Source organism: Malaya genurostris, chromosome 2 (genome assembly GCF_030247185.1).
Source record: "Malaya genurostris strain Urasoe2022 chromosome 2, Malgen_1.1, whole genome shotgun sequence".
Taxonomy (NCBI): Eukaryota; Metazoa; Arthropoda; class Insecta; order Diptera; family Culicidae; genus Malaya; species Malaya genurostris.
The window spans coordinates 257711526-257736054 of NC_080571.1; the positions used below are offsets into that span (position 1 = coordinate 257711526).

General features: G+C 37.3%; 2 protein-coding genes across 2 annotated transcripts in view; one reads left to right on the forward strand and one right to left on the reverse strand.

The window, feature by feature from the left end:
• The first annotated feature begins 1150 nt into the window (after positions 1-1150).
• LOC131429193 (uncharacterized) lies at positions 1151-2146 on the forward strand. Its single transcript, XM_058593243.1, has one exon. The coding sequence runs from the start codon at positions 1151-1153 to the stop codon at positions 2144-2146; it is 996 nt and encodes a 331-aa protein (XP_058449226.1).
• A 7458-nt stretch (positions 2147-9604) lies between these two features.
• LOC131429632 (proton-coupled amino acid transporter-like protein CG1139) overlaps positions 9605-24529 on the reverse strand; it is a 40741-nt gene continuing 25816 nt past the window's right edge. The window contains exons 2-8 of the mRNA XM_058593883.1: positions 12431-12503; positions 11968-12366; positions 11712-11880; positions 10979-11170; positions 10717-10895; positions 10475-10650; positions 9605-10409 (exon numbers count right to left, since the gene is read on the reverse strand). Of these exons, the coding sequence (XP_058449866.1) occupies positions 10156-10409; positions 10475-10650; positions 10717-10895; positions 10979-11170; positions 11712-11880; positions 11968-12366; positions 12431-12489 (1428 nt within the window). The 5' untranslated portion in view covers positions 12490-12503 and the 3' untranslated portion in view covers positions 9605-10155. The remainder of the gene's footprint in view (positions 10410-10474; positions 10651-10716; positions 10896-10978; positions 11171-11711; positions 11881-11967; positions 12367-12430; positions 12504-24529) is intronic.

A 24529-nucleotide genomic window follows, 5' to 3' on the forward strand; every position in this document is an offset into this window, starting at 1 on the left:
TCCCGTGTTTGGAAACCCTTAGGATTCCCCGTTCTTACTTTTCATTTATACCCTACGACGGACAAAAAGAATTGCAGTTACATGTGTTTGTAGATGCAAGTGCTAGTGCTTACGCAGCGGTTGCTTATTTTCGCCTAGAAACTACGAACGGAATACAAGTGGCCCTGGTTGGGTCGAAAACTAAAGTGGCACCGCTAAAAATGATATCGATACCAAGGTTAGAACTGCTAGCCGCAGTCCTGGGATGCCGCTTGTTGAATAACATATGTTCCAATCATACTTTGTTAATTTCAAAACGTCATCTGTGGACTGATTCCAGTACGGTGATGGCATGGATACAATCGAAGCAGCGCAAATATAGTCAATTCGTGGCGTTTCGTGTTGGAGAGATACTGGCTACTACGAACATCGATGAATGGCGTTGGGTGCCCTCTAAAAACAACGTGGCAGACGAAGCCACGAAGTGGGGAAAAGGCCCTAACGTATCCGGAAACAATCGATGGTTCCGGGGTCCCGATTTTCTATGCCAACTGGAGGAGAGATGGTCACCCCCTTCTACATTCATAACCAATACAGAAGAGTTGGCGGCAGTGAACTATCACGAACAACAACATCAATTGATTGAGTTTGAACGATTTAGTCGTTGGGAACGACTTATACGTACACTGGCATACGTGCACCGGTTTGTAGAAAACATTAGAAATAAACAATCAGGTGAACCTCTAGAACTAGGCGCTGTACAACAGAAGGAACTGATATATGCGGAACAAAAACTTTGGATGCAGGCACAAGTTGAAAGTTTTCAAAATGAAATAGCGGTACTGTGGAAAACCAGAGGATCGCCTGATGCATTTCATCCCACGGTAGCGAAATCCAGCACGATTTTGAAACGTTGGCCATTCATAGACCAATACGGAACTTTACGAATGCGGGGGAGAATAGAAGCAGCAAGTTGGGCGACGTTTGATGCAAAATATCCGGTTATATTACCTCGAAAACACTATGTGACGTTTCTGATTGCAGACAATATCGCCATGCCAACCGGGAAACGGTAATAAATGAGATTAGACAACGTTTCGAGATTCCTAAATTGCGAGTCCTACTGGCTAAGGTGAAAAGACAATGTATGGTATGCAGAATTAGGGGAGCGATGCCTCAACCACCACCGTTAGGTCCGCTACCAGATGTGCGTTTAGAGACATTTGTTAGACCATTCACCTATGTTGGACTAGATTACTACGGACCTTTGCTGGTGAGAGTCAAGAGAAGTAACGTGAAACGCTGGGTTGCTCTTTTCACGTGTCTAACAATCCGTGCAATCCATTTAGAGGTGGTACATAGTCTTTCCACTGAATCATGCGTCATGGCAGTTCGGAGGTTCGTAGCCCGACGAGGTGCTCCAATAGAAATCTTCTCCGACAACGGCACTAATTTTAAAGGTGCGCATAGACAGTTGACGCAAGAAATTAAGATGCGAAACCAGACATTATCGTCAATATTCACCAACACAAACACACGTTGGAATTTCAATCCCCCGGCGGCCCCTCATATGGGAGGAATATGGGAGCGTTTGGTAAGGTCGGTCAAAGTTGCGATGGAGGGATTGCTCGACGCTAGAAGAAAACCTGATGACGAAAGTCTGGAAACGATTTTGCTGGAAACTGAGGCAATGATCAACACCCGACCGCTAACATATATCCCGTTAGAGTCGGCGGATCAGGAATCGTTAACCCCGAATCATTTCCTTCTGGGAAACTCAACGGGTGTTAAACAACCACCTACGAATCTAGTTGATTGCCGCAGTACACTGCGCAGTAGCTGGAAACTAGTTCAACATTTAGTTGATCAGATGTGGCGTAGATGGATCAAGGAGTACACCCCAGTGATCACTAGACGCAGCAAATGGTTCGAAGAGAGAAGAGATATCAAAAAGGGAGACTTGGTGTTAATAGTTAATGAAAACATAAGAAACCAATGGATCAGAGGAAGAGTTGAGCAAGTATTCTTTGGAAAAGATGGACGGGTACGACAGGCGATGGTACGGACCTCTTCCGGGTTGATGAGAAGAGCAGTTGTGAAGCTAGCAATGCTCGACGTCGTAAATCAAGGTGAACACGTGCATGATATGACCGATGTTCACGGGTAGGGGAATGTAACGACGAGTCGTGAGTCCCCTCGTTCAAACATCTACGATGATTCGGTTAACCTCACTCGTTATCAGAAGAGTTTGGACTGGAAAATGTAAGTTTTTGGTTTGTCGCATCTAGAAAACATTGAAGATTACATCGATAGTAATCCTCCCATTAGGATCTATAACAAATTGAGTTTGAGTATACAGTATAGAAACCTTTTGTATGTTCTAATGCAATAATGAAATAAAATTGACCCATCGATCCAGCTAAAAAAAAAAAAAAAAAATGTAACGACGAGTCGTGAGTCCCCTCGTTCAAACATCTGAATAATGATCTCACATGTGCGGCTAGTAGAGCCTGGAATTTGTATTTCTTAAAATTTAATATGTTACAGTGATCTACTGATAAAATTTCTTTAAACATCTATTCTAGTTCAATACGTAAGTTAGAACAGAGATAATTTTATACTGATTTATATAAGTACATTGAATTACAGTGAAATATCATCCAATATAACCTCTAAAAGTGGTAATTCGAAGCACAACGATATCTAATTTTGTTACCGAATTTGTAAGTTTCTCGATTGAATTTATTTGGAATACCATACATAAATAAAAATATATCCTTCAGCTTAAAGCTATACGTAACAGTTAAAGGTCGGCGTTTGCTATTTGGAAGCGGTATCACAACAGATAGTGTTAGAGACATAACTGGATGACGTGAATACGAATAAAACTAACACGTATCTGTTCATTTATGAATAACTCAAATCGTTCTCATAAGTTGATATATTGTTGTTGAATTGTGCAAGGTTTCTTCCAGAATTAATAAGACAAGACAATCGAGAGAAAAATGGTGCTCAGGCTAGAATGAATAAAATGAGTCAATTTTTACATTTTATACCTACCTAGTTGCAATGTCGATCTCTGCACTGAATCCTTTGTCTGAGCACAAGAGCGATACACAAGTGTCACGAGATTTTCTCTTCAATACTCGTTGATACCAAACATTTTATAAAACTATGGTTTTGAGTTATTTGTGGTTATTTCGTACTACTGATTTTTTTTTCTATAAATTGCTGATCATATATGCGATAGCATTGCGAACAAATTATGTTGTTGACTTAAGTATAACAAGTGATTTTTTCGACTGAGTTCTACCCATTCTCTAGTACAGGATAATTTTGAAAAGTCGCCCCATAGTAAAGTAAGTCGTATTCACGACAAAAAAACACTATGATGTTATCCATATCAAAAGTTCGGTTCTTCGGATACGTTACTTATACGATTACACCTCCGAAACGAGAAGTGTTCTTCGCAAGCCTTTCAAACTTAATTAGAAACCTAATCATGGCTTTCAAACGAGCTTCAGATTGTCGAAATCGGTTTAGTCAGCTCAAAGAAATTTAGCGGAAAGAAAAATGTGTGGTTTATCGGATAAGTCATTTATACCATTATATCTTTGGAAGCAGAAGTGTCCGTCATAAGTTCTTCACCTTGATCAATAACAAATAGTAGATTTCAAACTAGCCTAGAATCTATTTCTTGGTGCGCATTTAGTACGTCTTGTTTCTTAGAAGCGTAAGTGCAGATTCAAAAGTAATTATTGAACTGAAAAGAATTTACGAGCTCTTATAGAAAATAAATAACACTTTAAGTATATCATATATTGGTAGGAATGCGACATTTCGAATGAATCGAAAACGAAGAACCGCCAAAGAAATATTCATATATTCTACCGAGTATGTTGGTTGATGAGAGCACAGCGATTCTCGTAGCGTAGTGATTCAGCCAAGGTAATCTTCGTAGATCAAATAGGTAGAAACACTTCCAATTCTCGTACCTTTTCGATCTGATCGATGTGATACAAGGTCCAAATTGTAACTCCATATTCCATAATACTGCGTATTAGAGCAAAATAAATGTATACATGTATAAAAACCTCTCCATTTGAATACCACCACAATCCATACGGATTTGCGATGATGCGATATTTTTTTAGAAATCACTGCAAAGATCATTCGTATTCTGAACTCCTTACTCCAATTTATAAGACTTATTATTTGATAGCCATACAAACTTACTTCGGTGGTTCCCGATCACAGGTTTCGAAAATAGCAGTGTTGCCATGGTAGCGATATTCGGTATTTATTCGCTCCAATAAAGTACACTAATACTATGATTTAATTTTCGATTTTCAAGGTAGTTCATGAAAAGATTCACCATGGCAATCCAAAAACACTGACGTCCAACGATTGGGATCCAGGTTTGGCAAACAATTACCAACCTACACCAAAAGTCTAACCGAATCTGCATCAGCATAGCCAAACATGCTTCCGAAGTGCGCTCGCGTTCGTCTTTTTAGTCCTGAGTGTGTATCCGCGGCATCCAGCGAAAATCTTTTTCATATGCAGAATCTTACTTAAACTATGGTTAGTGCGCTCAGCCTGCGCACCTTTCCTTTCCAGTCATCCAGCACCATATCATGTAATATTGACACTGTACCTCTGCGGGCTCAATCATCACGAAACATTCGAAACAACAATTTCACGGTGCAATCCAAAGGAGCACTAGACTTATAATCTCGTATCATAACTTTTGTTTGGTTTTCTTCGTTTTTTCGCCTCCCAAACAAGGTCAACATTTTTTCTAAATTATATTATACAACTTAAAAAAAATGTTGTATAAAATTATATGAGTTCAGCATACTATTCTATAATCTATAAAGGTCTCCGATTTCGGGAGGAGCCAGGGCCCCTTAGGCCCTCCCCCCTCTGGGAACGTACCTGGCTGTCTTTATTCGATAAATTGACTAAAACAGTAAGATGAAAATATGTGCATTCATTTAAAGTTTTTTGCGTCACTGTAACAGCAGCGTTCCACAACAATCGATTTTTTTTTAATTTTCAAAGATATTGTATTCGATTTTATCTCAATTCGTTGATTGAAGGTTATCCTTAAATGTAGATATTTCCTTAACGCATGTCTCATCATAGTAAAAAGTATTTGACAATATTGACCAGTAGCAGTTAATTCAATTAATTTTACTTCCGCTGAAACTCTCAACAGATGAGCGCGTTATATCGTGTTAGTGCGGAGAAAATTCGAGTATTTCGCGGTAAAGGAAGAATTTTTATCCGTACTTTGACGACTCGACGTAGTCAAACAATGAGATTTCCGCTTGTAGTCCAGTGAAAAGAAAGTCCACAAACGAAAATCAACTGACAATATAGCCTAAGCTGCTGTGCCATCAAATCGGCGTCATCTCAAGTGAGGTGAGTGAGGCACGGTTATTTAATTGGTGATGAATCCAGTGAGTCTCATTTAAGTATGACAACAAACTGCTCTAAGTAAGGCAACGAAAGTAAATTTCATTTCTATCAAATATTTTCACGCTAAAATGAAGAGGTCTAGAATTAATATTGACATGTTGCCAGCCTAAAACAAAACTAATGAGAACTAATCAATAATCATTGGAATTCATGATCAGTCTTCATAATTGATAGGTCCTTCTGACCAGAAAGGTCCAAAAGTTAATATAAATCAAATGCTTAGAAATGCATAATCCGATTCTTGGAAACTCAAGTTCAAATGAAATGATTTTTCTCACAGTGCATCCAGTTCATCTGTAGTTCAATATCTCCATAATTAGTAAAAAAATTTCGAGCGCTTTTGTAAAATGGTTAAGTGCAATTTGCAGAATCTTACATGGTAATATTAGGTGGATTAAATTGATATTTTGAGAGTAAACTATGAGCGACATGAAAAAGCTGCCGGTACCATAACTACAAAGGCTACGTGTAGATGATTCAGCATCCGGTTTAAGTAATTTTTTTTCGCTATCGGTATAAAAAATGACTGAATACCCTCAGTCATAGTGAAGTAGTATACGGGGAACAGAATAACCGAAGTGAGATTGTTTAAACATCAACTTTGACTGTTCAGCTCACTGATCAGTTTATAGTTCACTGATCAGTTTATAGTTCACTGATCAGTTTATAGTTCACTGATTAGTTTATAGGAATTTGTTTTAAAACACACACTGATTCGAACAGTATATGACACTCGGTCGTGCGGACCTCTGTTGAAAAGTCGATTCTCAGAGTAATTGCATAGCTTTTTTTATATGCAAAAGCTGAAAACCGATCATATTCACGATAATGCATCGTCATTCACGTTATTGAAATCGATTGCCAAATTGGACCAATTATTGGATTGGAATTATTACTTCATCCTTCGTGTTCTGCACATTTTGCCACCTACGACTTTAACGTGCTTCTTCCAACGAACAGGAAAAGAGATTTGCATCAAATGATGAAGTTATCATGGGAACTGACGCGTATTTCGTAGGTTTAAATTTTTCTTACTAAAGAAGGTCATACAATATTTCGATTTACGAAACTTTTAATACATACTAATTATTATCAATGTTATGAGGAAATGCGCTGCTTAAAAATGTTTGGGGGATATGGTTGCTTTGGTACTAATTTACATCCGACAAACTGTTCTGTTTCAACAAGCAAAGCTTCTAAGTTTTCGATTAAGAAAATTGAAACTATCCCAGGGTAGTTTAATCAAACGAACACTTTTCACGAAACTGTGTTGGCTTTGCACTTAGCAACGGGGGTGTGAGCAAACCCGATATTAGATTCAGGTTCGAAACTGACTCGAATTTCAGTTTAATAACGTTGAAACCGGGTTCGAAACTGGCTTCATATAAACAGTTCGACAACGGCTAGGATGAAAACTGGGTTAAATTTGGTATCAAGCGAGAACGACATTAGTTTTGACTAGTTTTCTTAGAATTGATATTCATCTAACCAAAAATTTTGGTTTCAACATTTATATTGATTCAAACTGATATTTTACATTAAACTGATTGTAAATGAATACCTTAAACCTAAATTTCAATTTTTCCCCTTTGAATGTGGTTGAAAATATTCAACTTTTTAGATTTAAAGAAACTGCGCCTTACCGTTTTCGTGTCCAGGATTTCATGCTGGCTATCTGTATTGGACTTCTTTTGAGCTTTTTCAGTTCCTGTACAAGAAGGTACGGCCCCTTTTAAAAGAAATCCGTATCTCTTGTAATGAGTGAGTTTTAGTTTTGAGGTATGTTTGGTTTGACGTTTGAATGTAAACAATAAGATGTGAGACAGTCTATGCACTCCTTTATTGTCAAAAGGAAAGCAAAAGAAATGTAAATACAACAGCAGACAACACTTTGGTAAAAAAATCCGCGTCTAATAAAAAACAAATTTTTTTTCTTTTCTCAATAGAAATATAATAGAATTGCTTAAGAAACCGACGTTTGATTGGAAACCCATAGTGTTATATACCATTGGACTCAGCTCGACGAGATCGGAAACTGTTTGTGTGAATGTGTGCGTATGTGCGTCTGTGTTTCTCCTAGATGGCTTAACCATGGATCAATTTCAAAAATCAAACGGCTGACACTTCCGGTTCCGGAGATATGATCGTTAGAAGTGACGTAACCGGCAAACCGCACTTTTTTCTATACGCCCTCTTTTCTCGGAGATGGCTTAACCGATTTCAACAAGATTGAATTTTTTGGATAGCTACTATTAGATTATTGATCAAGCTCGATGATAATATGACTAACACTTTCGGTCCTATAGATATAATCGTATTAGTATCGCAACCGACAAAAAGCACTATTTTCTATGCGCACATATTTTTTCAAACTTGATCAATGGTATCTCCGGAGCTGGAAGTTCAAATGTATTATTTTCAATACATTTGGTTTGAGAAATGTTGCCGAATATGTGACGTAAGTGCTGAAGTAAACTTTTGTTACTCCCCCTCAATGAATTCGTATCAAATTGAGCCTAAATTCGTGTTAGAATTTCTCTTAATAAACAAAAAATGTTTTAATTAGACTAAGTGAATGACAACCACTAGGTGGATTAATAATAAGTTTTTTTGGTTCGATTTTTTTTCATCAAATTGTTGAAATTTTCTTGAAAATTCATATAATGGTTCCAACATTTCTACACCACGGTTCATCCTTAGCCCCAAAATACGCTTCAGTCTCAGCGAAAATCTCAACATTCGATGTTTCATTCTTCCTGGCAAGCTTCTTTTTAAGTTTGAGAACTGAAAACAGTTGCTGGCGATTTTGGTGCATGCGGTAGCAATTCCAATTTCAATAACACACTAATCAACCAAATGTCATTAAATTTTGATATATGACATCGAAAAGATGTCTCTATTGAACGGGCTAGAGAAATTTTTAATTAGAGGGGACATCTTTTTTTCAGAATGGGGACTTTTTGATAGGTGTGTCACATTCTGCATAATCCAGAAATTTTATATTCGCGAATGCTGAATCGCAGGAATAAACATGTAAAGTGCACAAACCATATCAAAAAAGACACCACTAGGTATTTCGTTCCTCTTAAATCGTCACTTCGTTGATGTTCTAAGCAAATTTTGATATTTCACAACCATGCATATAAGGTTGCAAAAACAGAGATCCAATATTTTTACGTTGAGCTCAAAACTTTATTTACTCTTCTTTTCTTGATCTCTTGATTTTCTTATCACTTAAAAAATCTTGCAATGCAAAAAATTATGGTAATCGCTTGGTTCCAGGACCAGACTATATATATGGACTTTTCAATGGGACACTGTTGACCAAATGTCTGATTCCACTAGCTTTAAACGATCCAGCTATTGCACCCAAGCCTTGGAAACCAGAACACAACGGCCAGGAAGGTTCGGCTGAGTATTTGGTTGGACTGGACGCAATTATTATAAGTTGCTTCCGTATGGTCAATCACTTAATTTGGACTTTTACTGAATCGTTTAAAGCTAGTGATAGACAAGAAACTGTTGTTGTCGTTTGAGTACAAGCGTTTTGAATCCAGATGATCGATTTTTTAGCTTCTGTAGATGCTAAGAATACTAACATGCCGGTCATCTTCAATTGTTCCTGGATTTTCATCGATTTTTTTGGTAACGAGCCTGGCGTGGTGCATCTTTGGCATGAAACATCCTGAACAGAATCTAAATTTGCACATTTTTGGCTGCTAGAGTGTCGGGATCATAAAAACCTTTCACAATTTTAGTTGTTTGGTTTAAATTTTTGACTTTATAGCAAGCAATTTCAACACTCTGTAATTGACAACTTATTGTACTTGAATAAATTCGAAAGAATTTAATTATGAATTTGTTTAGTGCGATGTTACCTCGACAACGAACATTAACCAGAAATTATTTGATCGATACTTTTTGAAACATTGATTACTATAGCCATCAACTGAAACAATAATGGATTTCTTTTTCCTTAACCTAATATATCATTATGACGACATAACGAGTTATATAAAATTTAAATAAAATCAAACGAAGGCTAATTACCCTTCTAATATATGCAATGATGTTTCTCTGACAAAAGAACAGATACGCATTCTCGAAGTCCAGAACATACCGCTAATAACTATTTAATACCTTAATGTTCAAGCAGTTTATTGGTCAAATACTAAACATCTAAACAGGAGAAATGCTCTGAAATTCGCGAATAATATTCTTCGATGCAGTTGAATATGTTATCTCAATCTCAACGTGATTTATGAAACTATTGTTCAGGAAAGTTGGCACAAGGACAGCACATTACTCTATCGATGCAATTACAAATGAGGTCTTAACATATAATTCAACAGCTATCCGTGGGTTCGGTTTATGCAAATAATACTATATAACCCATAAATATTTTCAATACATTTGACTTAAACATAACAGTTAAAAATCACTTAGGAATGCTATCATTGTTTTTCTCCTGTCTCGAAGGACTGAGATTTAAAGAGACGTGTCGATTTTCATCCTCGTCTCATTGAAACAACCAGACGATCTTGTCAAAAACAAGTGTCTCTTCAAAACTCCCTAGCAACAGTAACAGTTAATAATACTATCTCACGTCTAACGTGCGTCTGAAATCACTGCTTTTTTTTTCTAGTGCTTAATATTGCTTTTGGAACATAGGATTCAATTTCTCCGTGCAATTTAATCATGATCACCGAAAGTGTGAATAATCTCTTTCAGGCTAGTGCTCGTTCCCACGACCAATCCGAAAACGGCTATGACACCTATAACAACATTCTTGGAAACCATCCAGACCTTCTCAAGACCGTGCCGTTCGTGCCAGTAGGTACAGGTTTGAATCAATGCCGGGAAGGCGATCCCCAGTGCCGACAAACAGAGGGCTCCGAACAGAGAGATGAAAAGCTCCAGATTCGGAATGGCAACCGCCAACAGGACTGTGATGTGGAAAAATTTGGTTGGTTAGATGATAACTTGAAGAGTATTTTTAATGAAAACTCACATGTGATTAAAACCAGAACGGTACGAACCACGTACTCGTAGAAGGTGCTTCGTGTTGATTCGCCGTAGTTTTTCTTCAGGTAATCATTCCAGGTTATGTCGATCGCTACGTAACAGGCCAGTCCATGAGTGATGTAAATTGCGAAAGCCAACATTCCTTTCACGCATTGAGCCAAGCTGTCAGAAGAAATAGTATCAGTTTTTTCCGGAGGTTAATGGAAAATCTACTAGGTATCTACTCACATTTCCTGTTCCGGCAAGTTGAGTGTAATCGAACCTTTCGAGTCCGCACCGTAGTTCAGATAGCCGAAGAAACCCATTCCAATGTAAAGAAATACAATTAGCACCATGGCTTTATTGAGAACACCAAAGTTTCCACCAAATTTCTTAGGCGTTTTCATTTCATTTTCGAGGGGTAGAATCTGAAATGTCCAACAGAAAGCAAAAAACAGTGTAATGACTAAAATAACTGCGAGTAAATGCATCGGCAGTAGCCGCTACTCACCACACCGATGGCCTCCAGAGCGAATAGAACCGTTCCGAAGAATAGCGGAAATTCCAGAATATTTCCGACCGCTTCCCGTCCCTCGAACGACACCGGCTCACGAAAAATGTAGTAGAGAATTATGGCGAAAGATACCAGCGTAATTAAATTAGCGAGCGTCGAGAACGGTGCCAAAAATTTCAGATTTCGAACCTGCGGATGATGGGGTGAAGGTTAAGTGGTGGAAGGCGAAACACGTTGTTTGACGCGGATTAACATAGTAAGCTACAGCATTTGTGCTGTGCATTCTTTACAAGTAAATATTCAGACTGGGCAATGCACTTCAAAATACGGTAGTTTCGTAGTAAAATCGTGATTCGAGTGCTAAACGAGAACTATTCTTAAACACACCGGAAGACGTCTCTAGTTTTGCAAACTCGGCGATCAAATAACATGAATAGTTAATCATTTTTAGTCCTCGGGTAAATTATTTGTTAATCAAATCTATTTCCATGTCCCGAATTAAAAATTGGCAAACTATAGATTTACGAAAGAAAAAAATATTTTGCTGTTCACATTTCAAGCGGGAAAGTGTCACAAAACCAGCTGATCGATTTTTTGTTACATTACTTTTTCTTAGTATGAAATAAATATAATTTTATCTAGGACCACCCGAACATAGTGCCAAATGAATCCGAGACCAACTTCGCGATTCATAGTGAAATAATCATATACTGTCTACGAAAATACAGACCCAGTTGATCAAGATCAAGGGCAGCAAGATGATCAGCATAAACAGCCGCACGTCGGTGTCACTCTCGGTGTAGTAGTCGGCAATGGCTTTAATGTTCGAAGAAACGAACACCACATACACGCAGCACGTGCCTAGCTGATAGATCAGTAGAAAAACGTTGATGATATGTCTGTGCAAGAAGAATAAAGCGGATTTTAGGCCGGCATTCATTTTCAATATTTCTCCGATTAGCAGCTCAACCCGGCCGCAAACTCACACAATAATATTGGCCAACGGTTTCAGCATTTCCGGGCCCTCCTGCAGAGCGGTTTGCGTCACAGCTGGATAGTTAAGGCTAGGAACTCGTTTCCGTCGACAAAGCTCGAACTCGGCTTTGATCAGCAGGTGAATGCAGTAAGTGCACAGTATACCGATCAGCAGGGTACCGATGGAACCCACCAGCCAGCCGGCGTGATGGAAAGCATTTGGCATCGCCAGAATTCCCGTTCCCAGGGAACCCTTCAACAGGTGGATCAATGTTTCATTGTTCGTCGTCGGATGCTCCACGTGCCTGTGCTCGTACGGGTTGTAGTCCAGCTCGAGACCGGGTTTCTTCTCCTGAATTTCAAGCACATAGCTGTTGGAGCTAATGTTCTTCGCATGGACGGCTTTTTTGCTGCAATTGACAATTGGACATTAACGAATGTTTGCCTTCTTTCGTACTTCACTAGAGCACTTACTTGTTCACCTCGTCATCACCTACGAATGCCGTATTGCTGTGTCCCTTGTCGGCCGTCATCGTAGTTCGCCAGCCTGAAAATCGAACCACAATTAAAGTGAACCATTAGATTGTGACTTGAGATGAAACCTTTTGCTATATTATTCCTCATACGATTTGGCAAACCTGAATTCAACGGTCAACAATTTAAACACTGTTCAAAGAGATTTATCACAAGTCTGATGGAAATGTTTAATGATCTAACAACTTCTACACGCAGAGATTTTTTTTAATAACTAAATTTGGCTTTCATGCAACGAATTTTTTATTGCAATAATGACTAACGAAAATCTGGTTTGATATAGCGAATATTGCTGCTTGAAACTACAAAACATGATAATTGTATTTTCTCAGTGGATTAATTTGTTTCAATCTATATATTGATAAAAATATCAAATATCTTACTTGTGCGTTCCTGTCAATTTGTTGGCAAACAATTTCACAATAAATTCAGTTTAAAAAATTTGTTCTAAATTCACTAACTTTAGATCAAAGTAATAACAGTAGCGCTTTAAATTTACAAACATGTTAACTGTAATAAATAAACTTGAATTCAGTTATTTCATCTAACGCTTTTGTTTTTCATAACCATACATTTTTGTTTGTTTTTACAAATGAGATGGTTTCTTTCAAACTAATTTGCAAGGTAATATTTGATACTACTATTATTTCAATTTATTTTCGTTTGCAATTTCCTAAAACCAAGCTTCTCTCTCTCTCTCTCTCTCACACACACACACACACACACACATGCACACACACATGCACACACGCACACACACACGCACACACACTCATACACTCACACACACGGGCGTTCCGAACGGGCAGCATTCAGTTGTTCAATCAATTCTCTTCAAATCAAAGCTCAGTTTAACCACCTTCAGTTGATCTATTGAAGTAACAAAATATTTCTTTCAATAGTGTGAGAGCGGCCTTGAAATGAGGTTCATGTACACATTCGAATTGGTTCAAGATAATAGATGAAAGACAAACCAAATATCTGAAATATCAATTACAGAATACACATAAATACATATTTTCCCCCCCTTAGTTTTTATTTTTAATACTTTACTTCATTTATGATTCTATTCATTCGAACTTGTTCACTACCAACAACGAAAAAAATGAAGCAGCTAGACTCATTGGCACCTGAAACTGAGCAGGTGAAACTTCAAATGACTAGGTTCGAGCTTCACTTGAAAATGGTAACAAAAGTCAAATGAATTTGTATCGATATGCTGACGGTCAGTGGCCATAGTTTTCATTTTCATCTGATATCATTCGATTGAAAATTAAATTTTACTGCACTGACATTTAACCGTTGAGGCGAGACGATGGAATTATTCACATACCACAATCAAGACCTGGTACTTTAATTAGAATCCAATGATTTGGTGCTACATCAGTCCAGCCAAGATCCCTGCATCAATTTTTTTTGTAAAGAAAATGTGTTATTTAATGTTATACCGTTTTCAAAAATATGATTAATTATCAATTCATACGCTTGAATTGTTGAAACTCTACTAGAAAATGGAAGAACCTATCTGGTTTATATGAAATAAAATCGGTTAATTTAAACAGTAAATAATACGGTTCATTTAAACAGTAAACTTATGCCGCTTTTGTCATTTCTGCTCGAAAATGCAAAACCAGAGCAATCCACGTCATCAGTGTTTTTCAATGAAAAACGCTATTAGTTGTATCATTATACAAATACGATCTTAGATAAAATGAACCATTTTTTTTCATTGTCGTTAACATTAACTCAACTTTGTCTGTCTTGTAATGAACTGTTTTTTTATTTCAACAATAAAATCAACCGGAACAAATACTCATAAATCAATTTTGAAAATCTACTTTCAGTTTTTTCAAATTTTAAACATGCTTAATTTCCCTGGTGTACAGGAAGGTAGGTGATGATAGATTAGCAGTTGTTGCTACTAACACATTACTCAATAAGTCCGGTAACTAACACACACTCAGTTCGTGCTCGCATCTCATCAGACACAGTCGCAAATCGTTTACGGTCGAGACAACAGAAACAAAGACAATACAGTGAAGTGAACAATAGAGTGTACGAAATGGGCAAATACGATTTAACAAAGCCTGAAACTTGGCCTACAAGACCAAATTCAATTTGTATTGATTTCAAACGCTGCAAAGTTAGACCAGCAGCAAATAAAATTGAAATCTTACTTAAAGAACAATGCATCTAGACGCTAATAATGTAAGTGAAATTCAATTCAACAAGGAAACTGTACATATGCAACTACGTAAAGCAATTCCATCTTACATCGTTTGTGGTCAAGATGGAATACATCCATGTAATACGCTGATTACGTATGAAAATCAACTGTTTACATATCAGTTTTGTGAACAACCTGCACACTACGGCAAACCTTGCACTGAAACTGCGAAAACAAACAAAACAAACAAAAACAAGGACAACCGCTCAACAACGGAAACTAGTGAATGCAGTGCTCCTGTTTCAAAAAAACCTTCACCATCGTCCCGAGTTGGCGGTTCAATGCATAGGTCGCTGGTCTTACAAGCCAGTTGTCGTATGTTTGCCCCGACCTGGAAGGATTCTTAGTGTCAGTAGGATCCATAGTACTAGCCATGCAATGATTCTGTACACAAAGATTCGGCTGCGAAGTCTGTTGAAACAGAAAGGCCAAATTCCTCAAAAGGAATGTAATGCCAAGACTTTGTTTGTTCACCATCTAACCAAACAGCAACTGCAACCAATGGTTACAACAAGGCGCTTCTACAGTAACTAGCAACGAGATGAAGACTGTGAATAACAAGAAAAACGAAAAGAAGACGGAAATCAACAATGCCACCGATGCGTCAATGGACGACGAGCCACGAACAAAGTGCCTCTCAATCCTTGCAGGAGGGAAATGGAAGCTCCTCTTCCCCTAGAAAAAGGGTGACAACGAGATCGAATACAAAAAATTTTTTATTTAAAAAATCGGCTCAATCGGCCACGTAAAGCTTGTACGCAAATAGGCCTGAATAAAAATTTCATGGTATCAGCTAAAAATAAGTCAAGCAATTTTTGTTATTTTCAAAACAATGGATTTAAAACGATAACATGTGTAAATTTATCATTGCTTCTTGATGAAAATATACTGTACAAGTTCAACAATTGCTACTAAAGGTTATTTGTACTCTGCTACATACAAAAAACATTTGTTATTGGTTTGCTGAATTTAAGTGTGGTCGTACAAACAACGATTGTGGTGAACGTTCTGGTCGTGTGGTTCTCGAACTTACTCCAGAAAATACCGAAAAAGTCCACAAATTGGTTATATCCAATCGTAAATTAAAATTCCGTGAGATTGCTGAGGCCTTAAAGATATCAGAAGGCAGTGTGTTTACAATAATACATGAGAATTTGACCAAAGCTCTTCCGAAAGTGGGTGCCGCGTTTACTCACAGCCGATCAAAAACAACTGTGTGTTGATGATTCAGAGCAGTGTTTGGTCAAGTTTACAATAATAACTCAGGATTTTTGCGTCAATATGTGACAATGGATGAAACATGGATCCATCACCTCATTTTTGTGTCAAACTATCATCATATGAGTGGACTTCAGTCGGTGAACTACGTTCGAAGAGATCAAAAGTACAACAAACAGCTGGGAAGTTTGAAGGTTATGGCTTCTGTATTTTGAGATGCACATGGTATAATCTTCAAGGACTAATTTGAGAAAGGAATAACAATCAAGAGTCCAGATCTGGTCGCTACTGGCTATTTGCTAATCTCAAAAATATGCTCTGCCGGGAAGAAATTCAACTCCAATGTTAAAGCAATTGTTGAATGTGAAGCCAATTTTGTAGGTAAAGAAATATCCTTCTACAAGTACCGCATCAAGAAGTTAGAAAAGCACTGCAATGATTGTATTACTCTTGAAGGAAATTACAGTAATGTATTTTATTTTTCTCAACAAAAATGTTTTTCTTAGTTACAGGATTTATTGAGTGATTAGTAGCCCAGGTGTTCTCTACATCGCCTTAGTGCCACAGAAAACGATTGAGTCCATTTTTGTTTGCTGATGTTCTCTCAATGATAGTTCCGAATCATATTTGGGATCCATAAAATGTAATGTAATGAGTTTCTCGAATGATGAGAGCAAGCATTTTCTGTTTGTAATCGTGTTCAGGGATTAGTACTGAATGTATTCGGATTATTATTATAAATGAAACTTTTTACTATTCCCGTATTTCTTTCAGAAACTGTGTATTGTTATGAAATTCGCGATTTAAAGTAATGGCACTGATAAGCGAAGCTCGCTATCAAATGAACAATCGCAGTTGTTAAACTTCATAACAAAAATTAAAGTGTTTTTCTGAATTTTAAGCACTTATAACCACTTGCTACAATTAACCAATTGAAATTCAAAATTTCAATCAGTTCAGAAAATTATCAACAGTATCCTGTTCTAGGTGCACATTCAACCAATTGAAAAATTTGGTTTACTAATGGCATACAAATTCTAGTTAGTTAAAACGATAGATCTGTCTGTTTGAAAAAAAACTCTTAAAAGCCTTTCACTACTTCGCCATTTTAGCAATTCAATTCCGGGACCTATTAATGCACTAATTCAAACGTTCACTACATCAGCAGCTGACGCTGACAATTCGAAACAATCACAAAACGAGAATCGGCGAGCCGTGAACAAAGTGACGGAAAACAAATGAATGAGCCAGTTCCTCGAGGCACACAACAAAACCCAACCAAATCTTGCTTTACAAACTCGTTCGAACCGGTTCACGTGACCATCCTCAAGCCAAAATGCTATCGAGTGATCCAGCTGATTCGCACGACTATACAAAACTCATGAATATTCAAAATAGCTTTATAGATTTTCTATCTTCGACTTCTGGTCAGGTGCCAGCGAATTTCACGAAAGATGCTATCGGGAGAAAGGCAACCGACACCATCAGTCTGCTATGTGGTTATGCCAAAAAAATGACGTCGGCTTCAGAAATGTAAACAAATAATGCGATAATTTATTCGGTGGCAACCAAACGACCATTTTCGTCAATCATCGAGGGACTTTCCAGAGCGAGCCGATTGTTTTGTTTACCTTTGCAAAAACTAAGCGATAACTCAAGTGGAGATTGATTGCCCATCTATATCCAAAATGTTGGCAAAGCCATGAACTAAATGCGACCAAGTCCAAGGTCTTTTGCCGTTTGTATAATTTCTTGTTTGTATAATAATTATAGTTGATTTAAAGATGATTGGGGAAGATTTCTGAAATTTAGGATAGAGATTTTTTAAATTAATCCAAAACATTGCTTCTTATTTATACTTCATAGCAACATTAGATTTTTTTCAAGTAATTTTTATGCAGGTTTCAGCTGCATTAACTCTCAAATATTATCCGATGAGCAGTAACTCGAAAAAAATGTTTCGATATCGCAGATCACCTTGGCTTGGTTTTGATAGATTATATATTTTTACTATCGATATAGAATCGATAGAAATTTAATATATGCACTAGACTCCATCGTTTGTGTGTTTCGTAAACCAGTGTGTGTAAGATTGCATGTATTATAATATAAGAAATACCGAATACGTTAAGTAAAGTCAAGTCAAGTCATTGAACAAAGAATATCATTCATCGAGATAAAAATGTCGAATTTCGTGCTAGAAAATGATGATTTGCAGAAAGCATTTATTTTTTTAAATTTGATTAGTTTCAAACAGGGAAAACAGATTCAAAAAATGACATGCGAACGCACATATGTGATGAAAACCGCAAAAATGTTAGCGCAGATACGGGTCTCAGTTAACCCGTAGTTAACTCCTAACCGGGGAAATTGTGTTATCAATTAAACTACCCTACATATAGAAACACGTGAAGAGATAGCTCAATTGATTAGAAGAACCAAGCATGATTCGCTTTACTTTCCACCACAGCCTTCAATCATAATCCTATTCAAACAGTGAATCAATACACACGCATCACATGTATCTTCACTTCTACTTTGCCATACGATGCTGATTTGAGATTTTTTATTTGTCACAATTTGCTGCCTATGGAGTACGTCAGCATCATACATGTATTTGATGGTCTCAGCCGATGTGTTTTGATGTTCTGTTTGATGTGTCATTTTTCTAATCTGTTTTCCCCGTTTGAATCTGATCACATTTAAAACTAGCTCAAGACGGCTCTACGTTTTGACAATACTAAAACAAATCATTGATTAACTCTATGTTTTCATAAAAGTACTACAGAGTTGCATCGAATGCTTGTTGGGGCATATGCTGATCAGGATCTATCAGAAGCAACATGCAAAAGATAGTTCGAACGGTTCAGAGATAATGATTTTGATGTGAGAAATGAAGAACGTGGACGAAATGTTGGATGAAGATGATACTTAAATGTTAGAAAAGTCCGAAAGTAGGGAAAATGGGTGCCACATGAATTGAACGAAAGACAGACGACAAACCGAAGAAACACTCGTGAAACGACACGAAAGATAATTAGTTTTGGATCGAATATTTGCTGGCGATGAAAAATTGAGTTAATTTAAAATATCTAAAGTTTGAGCTTTTGAAGCCTAGTGCAATAGTTAATACTAATCGCAACAGACAACAAATGATCAAATTAAACCATAAATTGATCGACAAACGACCAGAATGGGCCCGACAATAAGCAAAATAATTTTGTATCACGACTATGCACCTGCACACAAAGAAAAAACCGGACCAGAATAAAATCAAAGCACTTGACTGGTAGCGGCTACCTTATGTGCCGTATTCATCAGACTTGCCCCCTTCCGACTACCATAGTCACGCGTTGGCTGAGCAGCACTTCGATTCCTACGAAAAAAAAAATTAGTTATCTGATTGGTTTGCTTCAAAATACAAAAATTTCCATTAGCGTGGTATCTATAAAAAAAAGTAGTCAAGATGTGTACAAAGCAATAGTCAATACTTCATTCTAACAAAAAAACGCTCACTTCATTCCAGTATACCTTGTATATATGCACATCTTCGATTATGGTTCCTTAGCGTGCTATCGTACTGTATCCGGATCAGTCTTCCGTTTCCAGAGATACAACATGATGAGTGTAAGTTATGAGATATTTAAGAAACATGAATTTCTTGAAATTAGCTATTTTTTTCTTCTTTGCAAAGCTTCTGACGGATTACCTAACAAAATCAACAAACTCCGGAAACAGTGACCAAAAGATTCTGAAGCCCATCGATTTCTTTGAATTGACCGAACTGTTTGGAATGAGCGTAGAATCAAATGAAAATAAATTATCTTTCAATGATATAGGACACAAAAACACAAAAAAAATTTAAAAACCGATGAAATCTTTATTGGAAGCGATAAAACGATCAACATAATTTAATGTTTGAAGATGATTTCATGCAATTGTTGGCCCAATTTTGACCAACTCTCTCCAACATATCAGTCAGTATTTCACAAATAATGCTTCAACATCAGTCTTTCAATCAGAAATGAGTTTCGTCGCTGAACACAATTTCTCGATAAAAGAGTGGGTCTTCCTCCAACTATGCCAGTGCACATTCATGATTAAATTGTTGATCAAACGACGATTCATGATTAAATTATAGACTAAACTGAACAACTCACGCGTGATCTGTCGAAAATAGTGTTGCCAAAGAGATACCAGCAAAACAATCACCCTTTAGTTTAAGCCAAACGACTTCTGTGGAAATTTCATTTGGATCCGATTCCCGCTTCCTGAATTACAGAGTAGTAAGTGTTCAGAAATTTAAGCTGTCATATAAAATATTAATTACAGTTATAAAACAATCCGGTACCGGGAAACGAAACCCAAAAAAAGTGGTCAAACAGCATCGAAAAAGAAGTTACCATCGCCCGGATTAGCGGTTCACTGCATAGGGCGCTGGTCTTGCAAGCCAGTTGTCGTATGTCGAATTCTTAATGACAGTTGAATCGTAGTACCAGCCATGCAAAGATTCTGTACGCTATGAATCGGCTGCGAAGTTGAAACAGAAAAGCCAAATCCACAAAAGAAATGTAATGCCAAGACATTGTCAACATTGAATTCTACTATTCAATATCACGTCACTACACTTTCACTAATGTCGTTTTCGTTTTTAAATTGCACTACACCGGTGTAGCGAAAGCTGCACCTAAACCGTTCGTTTTTACCAATTGCACTACACCAGTGCTACCAATAACTTTTGACAAAATTGTCAGATCGACTAATGACATACCGCGTTGGAAGCGTCATTTCAAGACAATTTTGCCATGGAATAGAAGTTACCATCACCTTTTAGTATACACTAAAAGAACATTCGAAATATGCGAAATATGAAATATGAAAATGAAATATTCGGTTTTATGCCACTGAACCCACTCAATTAACCTCTACATGACCGAAAAGTTACAGCTTGGTGTGATGTTTGTGCGGATATGTTGATTGGTTCCTATTTTTTCCAAGACGATGACGGAGCAACGAAAACGGATAATGGCGATCATTATCAATCCATGATAAATTATTTTGTGATGCCCATTTTTCGTGAAATTGGTTTGAATGGCTACTGGTTTCAACAGGACGGTACAACATGCCAGACAGCTCGACTAACAATCGATTTGTTACGACCATTGTTCCCCGGACGAGTCATATCGAAAAACGGTGATTTTGACTGGTCCCCTGAGATCACTCGATTGGACATTTTTGTGGAGCTATTTGAAATCCATGGTATACGCTGATACGCATAACTCAACTCAAAGACAACATACGATGTGAAATCGCCGCAGTATCGACCGATACATTGGCCAAAACGATGGAAAACGCCAAAAAAGGACAAATTTCGTATTCAAGGCCAAAGGTGGCCATGTACGCGATATCATTTTCAATAAATAGCATTAAAATATCGCGAATCATTGTGTCTAATTTTTGGCCTAAAATTTCCTGAAGCATGTACTTTCAATGCCTAGCTGACTCTTTTGCCGGATCGAACTGGATCTTTAAACTTTTTCATGTCAATATATTCAAATTTTCATGTAAAAATCTGAATCTAAATGTAAAATAATTGTAAATCTAAAAAGACCATGTTCGATCGGGCGGACCCAGCAGTCTTCCGGTGCACACGCTGAGCAATGTCAGTGTCAATAGAGCACTTCCTACTGCAATCTATTCTAAGTAGCGGTACAGTAATTAGCGTTACCTGTTACGTCAGTTACGGAATCTATGCAATTTGACCGTTGTACGTTGCAATTGTCACACTAAAACGAGATCTCATCAACAGCAACTAGCAATTCACTGCTCCATCGGCACGCACATCGCACGGCCCAATTATTCAATTGAAGAAATTGCATTCTTCCTCGGTTTCGAACTCGACGTCATGCGGTCTGACCTGTTCAAAATCGTCCCCCGGAGCGCGGTTGCCACCACTATCCCATGTGCGAAGCGCGTTTTTCAAGTGTGAATCGCTTCATCAATGAATTAGAGATTATCACAGGTTGAATATCCCATAAATTTACAAGTTAAGTATTTAAACAATGCTATTTTTGAAGTCGCTCCTGTCAACACGCTCTCACGCCTTCGCCGCTTCCAAGCAACTCTATAAAAGGGCCCAGCTGCATTCAGTTCCTGGTCCGTTTTATTCATTCAATGAAGTTCTTCAATGCCATGGCTTCCTGACTAAACCAGTTCGGCCGGCTACAAAGACGGCGTCGGTGGCAACGCCTGACCGGTGAATCTGGTTCTGATCGTGCAGTTCAATCATTGTTAACTAGGCGTAAAATCCATCTGGTGTACTCGATTTCAATCAATCTTATCTGAACAAAAAAAGTTCAGTGTGATGTGAGCTAACGGAAGGGGCTCCACTTGAAACTATTTGTAACCGGTTGTCACATTGTTGAGGTAGGGCCCTGCATTGGTCTAGATTTCAGTAAAAACCAATTCCCGGATCTCAATGTCATGGTCAGCTATCGGGTGACCTTGCACCACAAAATGTTTGTTTCATGAGAATGAGTGATTCTTAACAATGAATGACCACCCCGAACAGTCAAACGGTAGCGATAATGATGATATCAATCTGTCCCAGCACGAATGATGTCGATTATATTTTTTATTAAACACTAATAAACTGTCCCCATTGGAAACGTAAATCATATCTCTTGAACAGCTGCCGTTTATCACTTCCATTGAGCTGTTGTGTTATTGTTTGATCCGTTGATTTACTATCAGTAAGAAGAGCCGCGGGGTAGCGCTTCTGGTAATCTCCGTTTACTATTGAGGCTATTGACTTCATTGTGAAAACAGGAAATAAATCAAACCGCTCAAATCAAGTCCACTGAAAGTTTTGTTCGGATAATAAAAAACAATTTTCATGATTATGCTATGCGAAATTGAGAAGTGATGCGTATGGAAACAATAAAACGGTTTTAGTAAATATTTCGCATAAAATAACATAAATATATGACCAATTTGAAACAAATCCCAACTGGTTCATCCATTTTATGATACTCTGATCTTCGCGGAACTGAGAATTGGATCCGGATAAAATTTAATTGCGTTGACGAAAAACGACATTCGAATCAAAGTTTGAAAAACTTTGAATCGATAAGAGATCGATGTGGGTTCCATTTCCGAATTTTCGATTTCATAGAAGAAAAATGACCATTCACTTATTTTTTTCAACGATTTATTAATTTTAGTTAGTTTGACGTGAATCCGCCATAACTAAGTTCAGTTTGGCAATGACATATATTGAAGAAGCCAAATGAATGAAAAACGTAACAGAAAAGATGATTTATTGGAAAAAGATCCGCTCAGAGACAGGACTCGAACCTGCGTTCTTATGCATTCCGTGCATACGCGCTACCATTTCGCCACTCTGAACCTTGTTATAGACAGACGCAGTCAGACATGGTCACAATTTTAATTTGAACGTTGTGAGTCCTATTGAAAATGCAGTCTCGCTGAAATATGAACATAATTCAACTCAAGTGTTATTACAAGATGACATTATTGAGACGAATTTTGATGAAATTAAGTTAATCATTAGGAAACTTAAAAACATGAAGGCTCCTGGTAATGATGGAATTTTTAATATTTTTATTGAAAATCTTTTCGATGTTGCCTTGAGATTCTTGGTTAAAATTTTCAACAAGCTTGTCAACAAGTGTTTTTCATTAGCTTACTTCCCAAAAAGATGGAAAAACGTTAAAGTAATTCCTATCCTCAAACCTGATAAAAACCCATCAGAAACATCAAGTTATTGAACAATTAGCTTACTTCCTTCTATCAGTAAACTTTATTAAAAAAATATCTTATTGAGAATGATGTCTCATATACATGAGAATTCAATTTTTTTACCAAAGCAGTTTTGATTTCGTCATGAACATTCAACTACTCATCAACTTGTAAGAGTCGCGAACATGATAAAAGCAAATAAGTCTTCTGGGTTATCCACTGAAGTTCCTCTTCTAGACATAGAAAAAGCATTCGACAGTGTTTGGCACAAAGGTTTAATAGCAAAAATGTCTGATTTCCAGTTTCCTATTTATTTGATCAAAATGATTCAAAATTATTTAATTGATCGTACTCTTCAGGTTAGCTATCGGAATTGTAAATCTGAATTGCTACCCGTACGAGCCGGTGTTGCGCAGGGTTCGAGCGTAGCTCCAATCTTGTATAATATTTTCACTTCTGATCTTCCAAATCTACCCGTTTGTTGTCAGAAATTGCTATTCTGTGACGACCCAAGTCTGTTAGCCACAGGTAGAAATCTAAGAGTGATCTGCAGTCGCCTACAAAGAAGTTCAAATATTTTCAGTGATTATCTGTCAAAATGGAAAATTAAACCAAATGCAGCAAAAACGCAAATAATTATCTTTCCTCATAAGCCAAGAGCTTCTTTTCTTAAACCAAACAATAATCACATTCTCAAATTGAATGGCTTGGAAATAACATGGTCTGATCAAGCTAAATACTTAGGTTTAACGTATGACAAAAAACTCACTTTCAAGGATCACATTGAAGGAATCCAGGCAAAGTATAATAAATATATTAAATGTTTATATCCT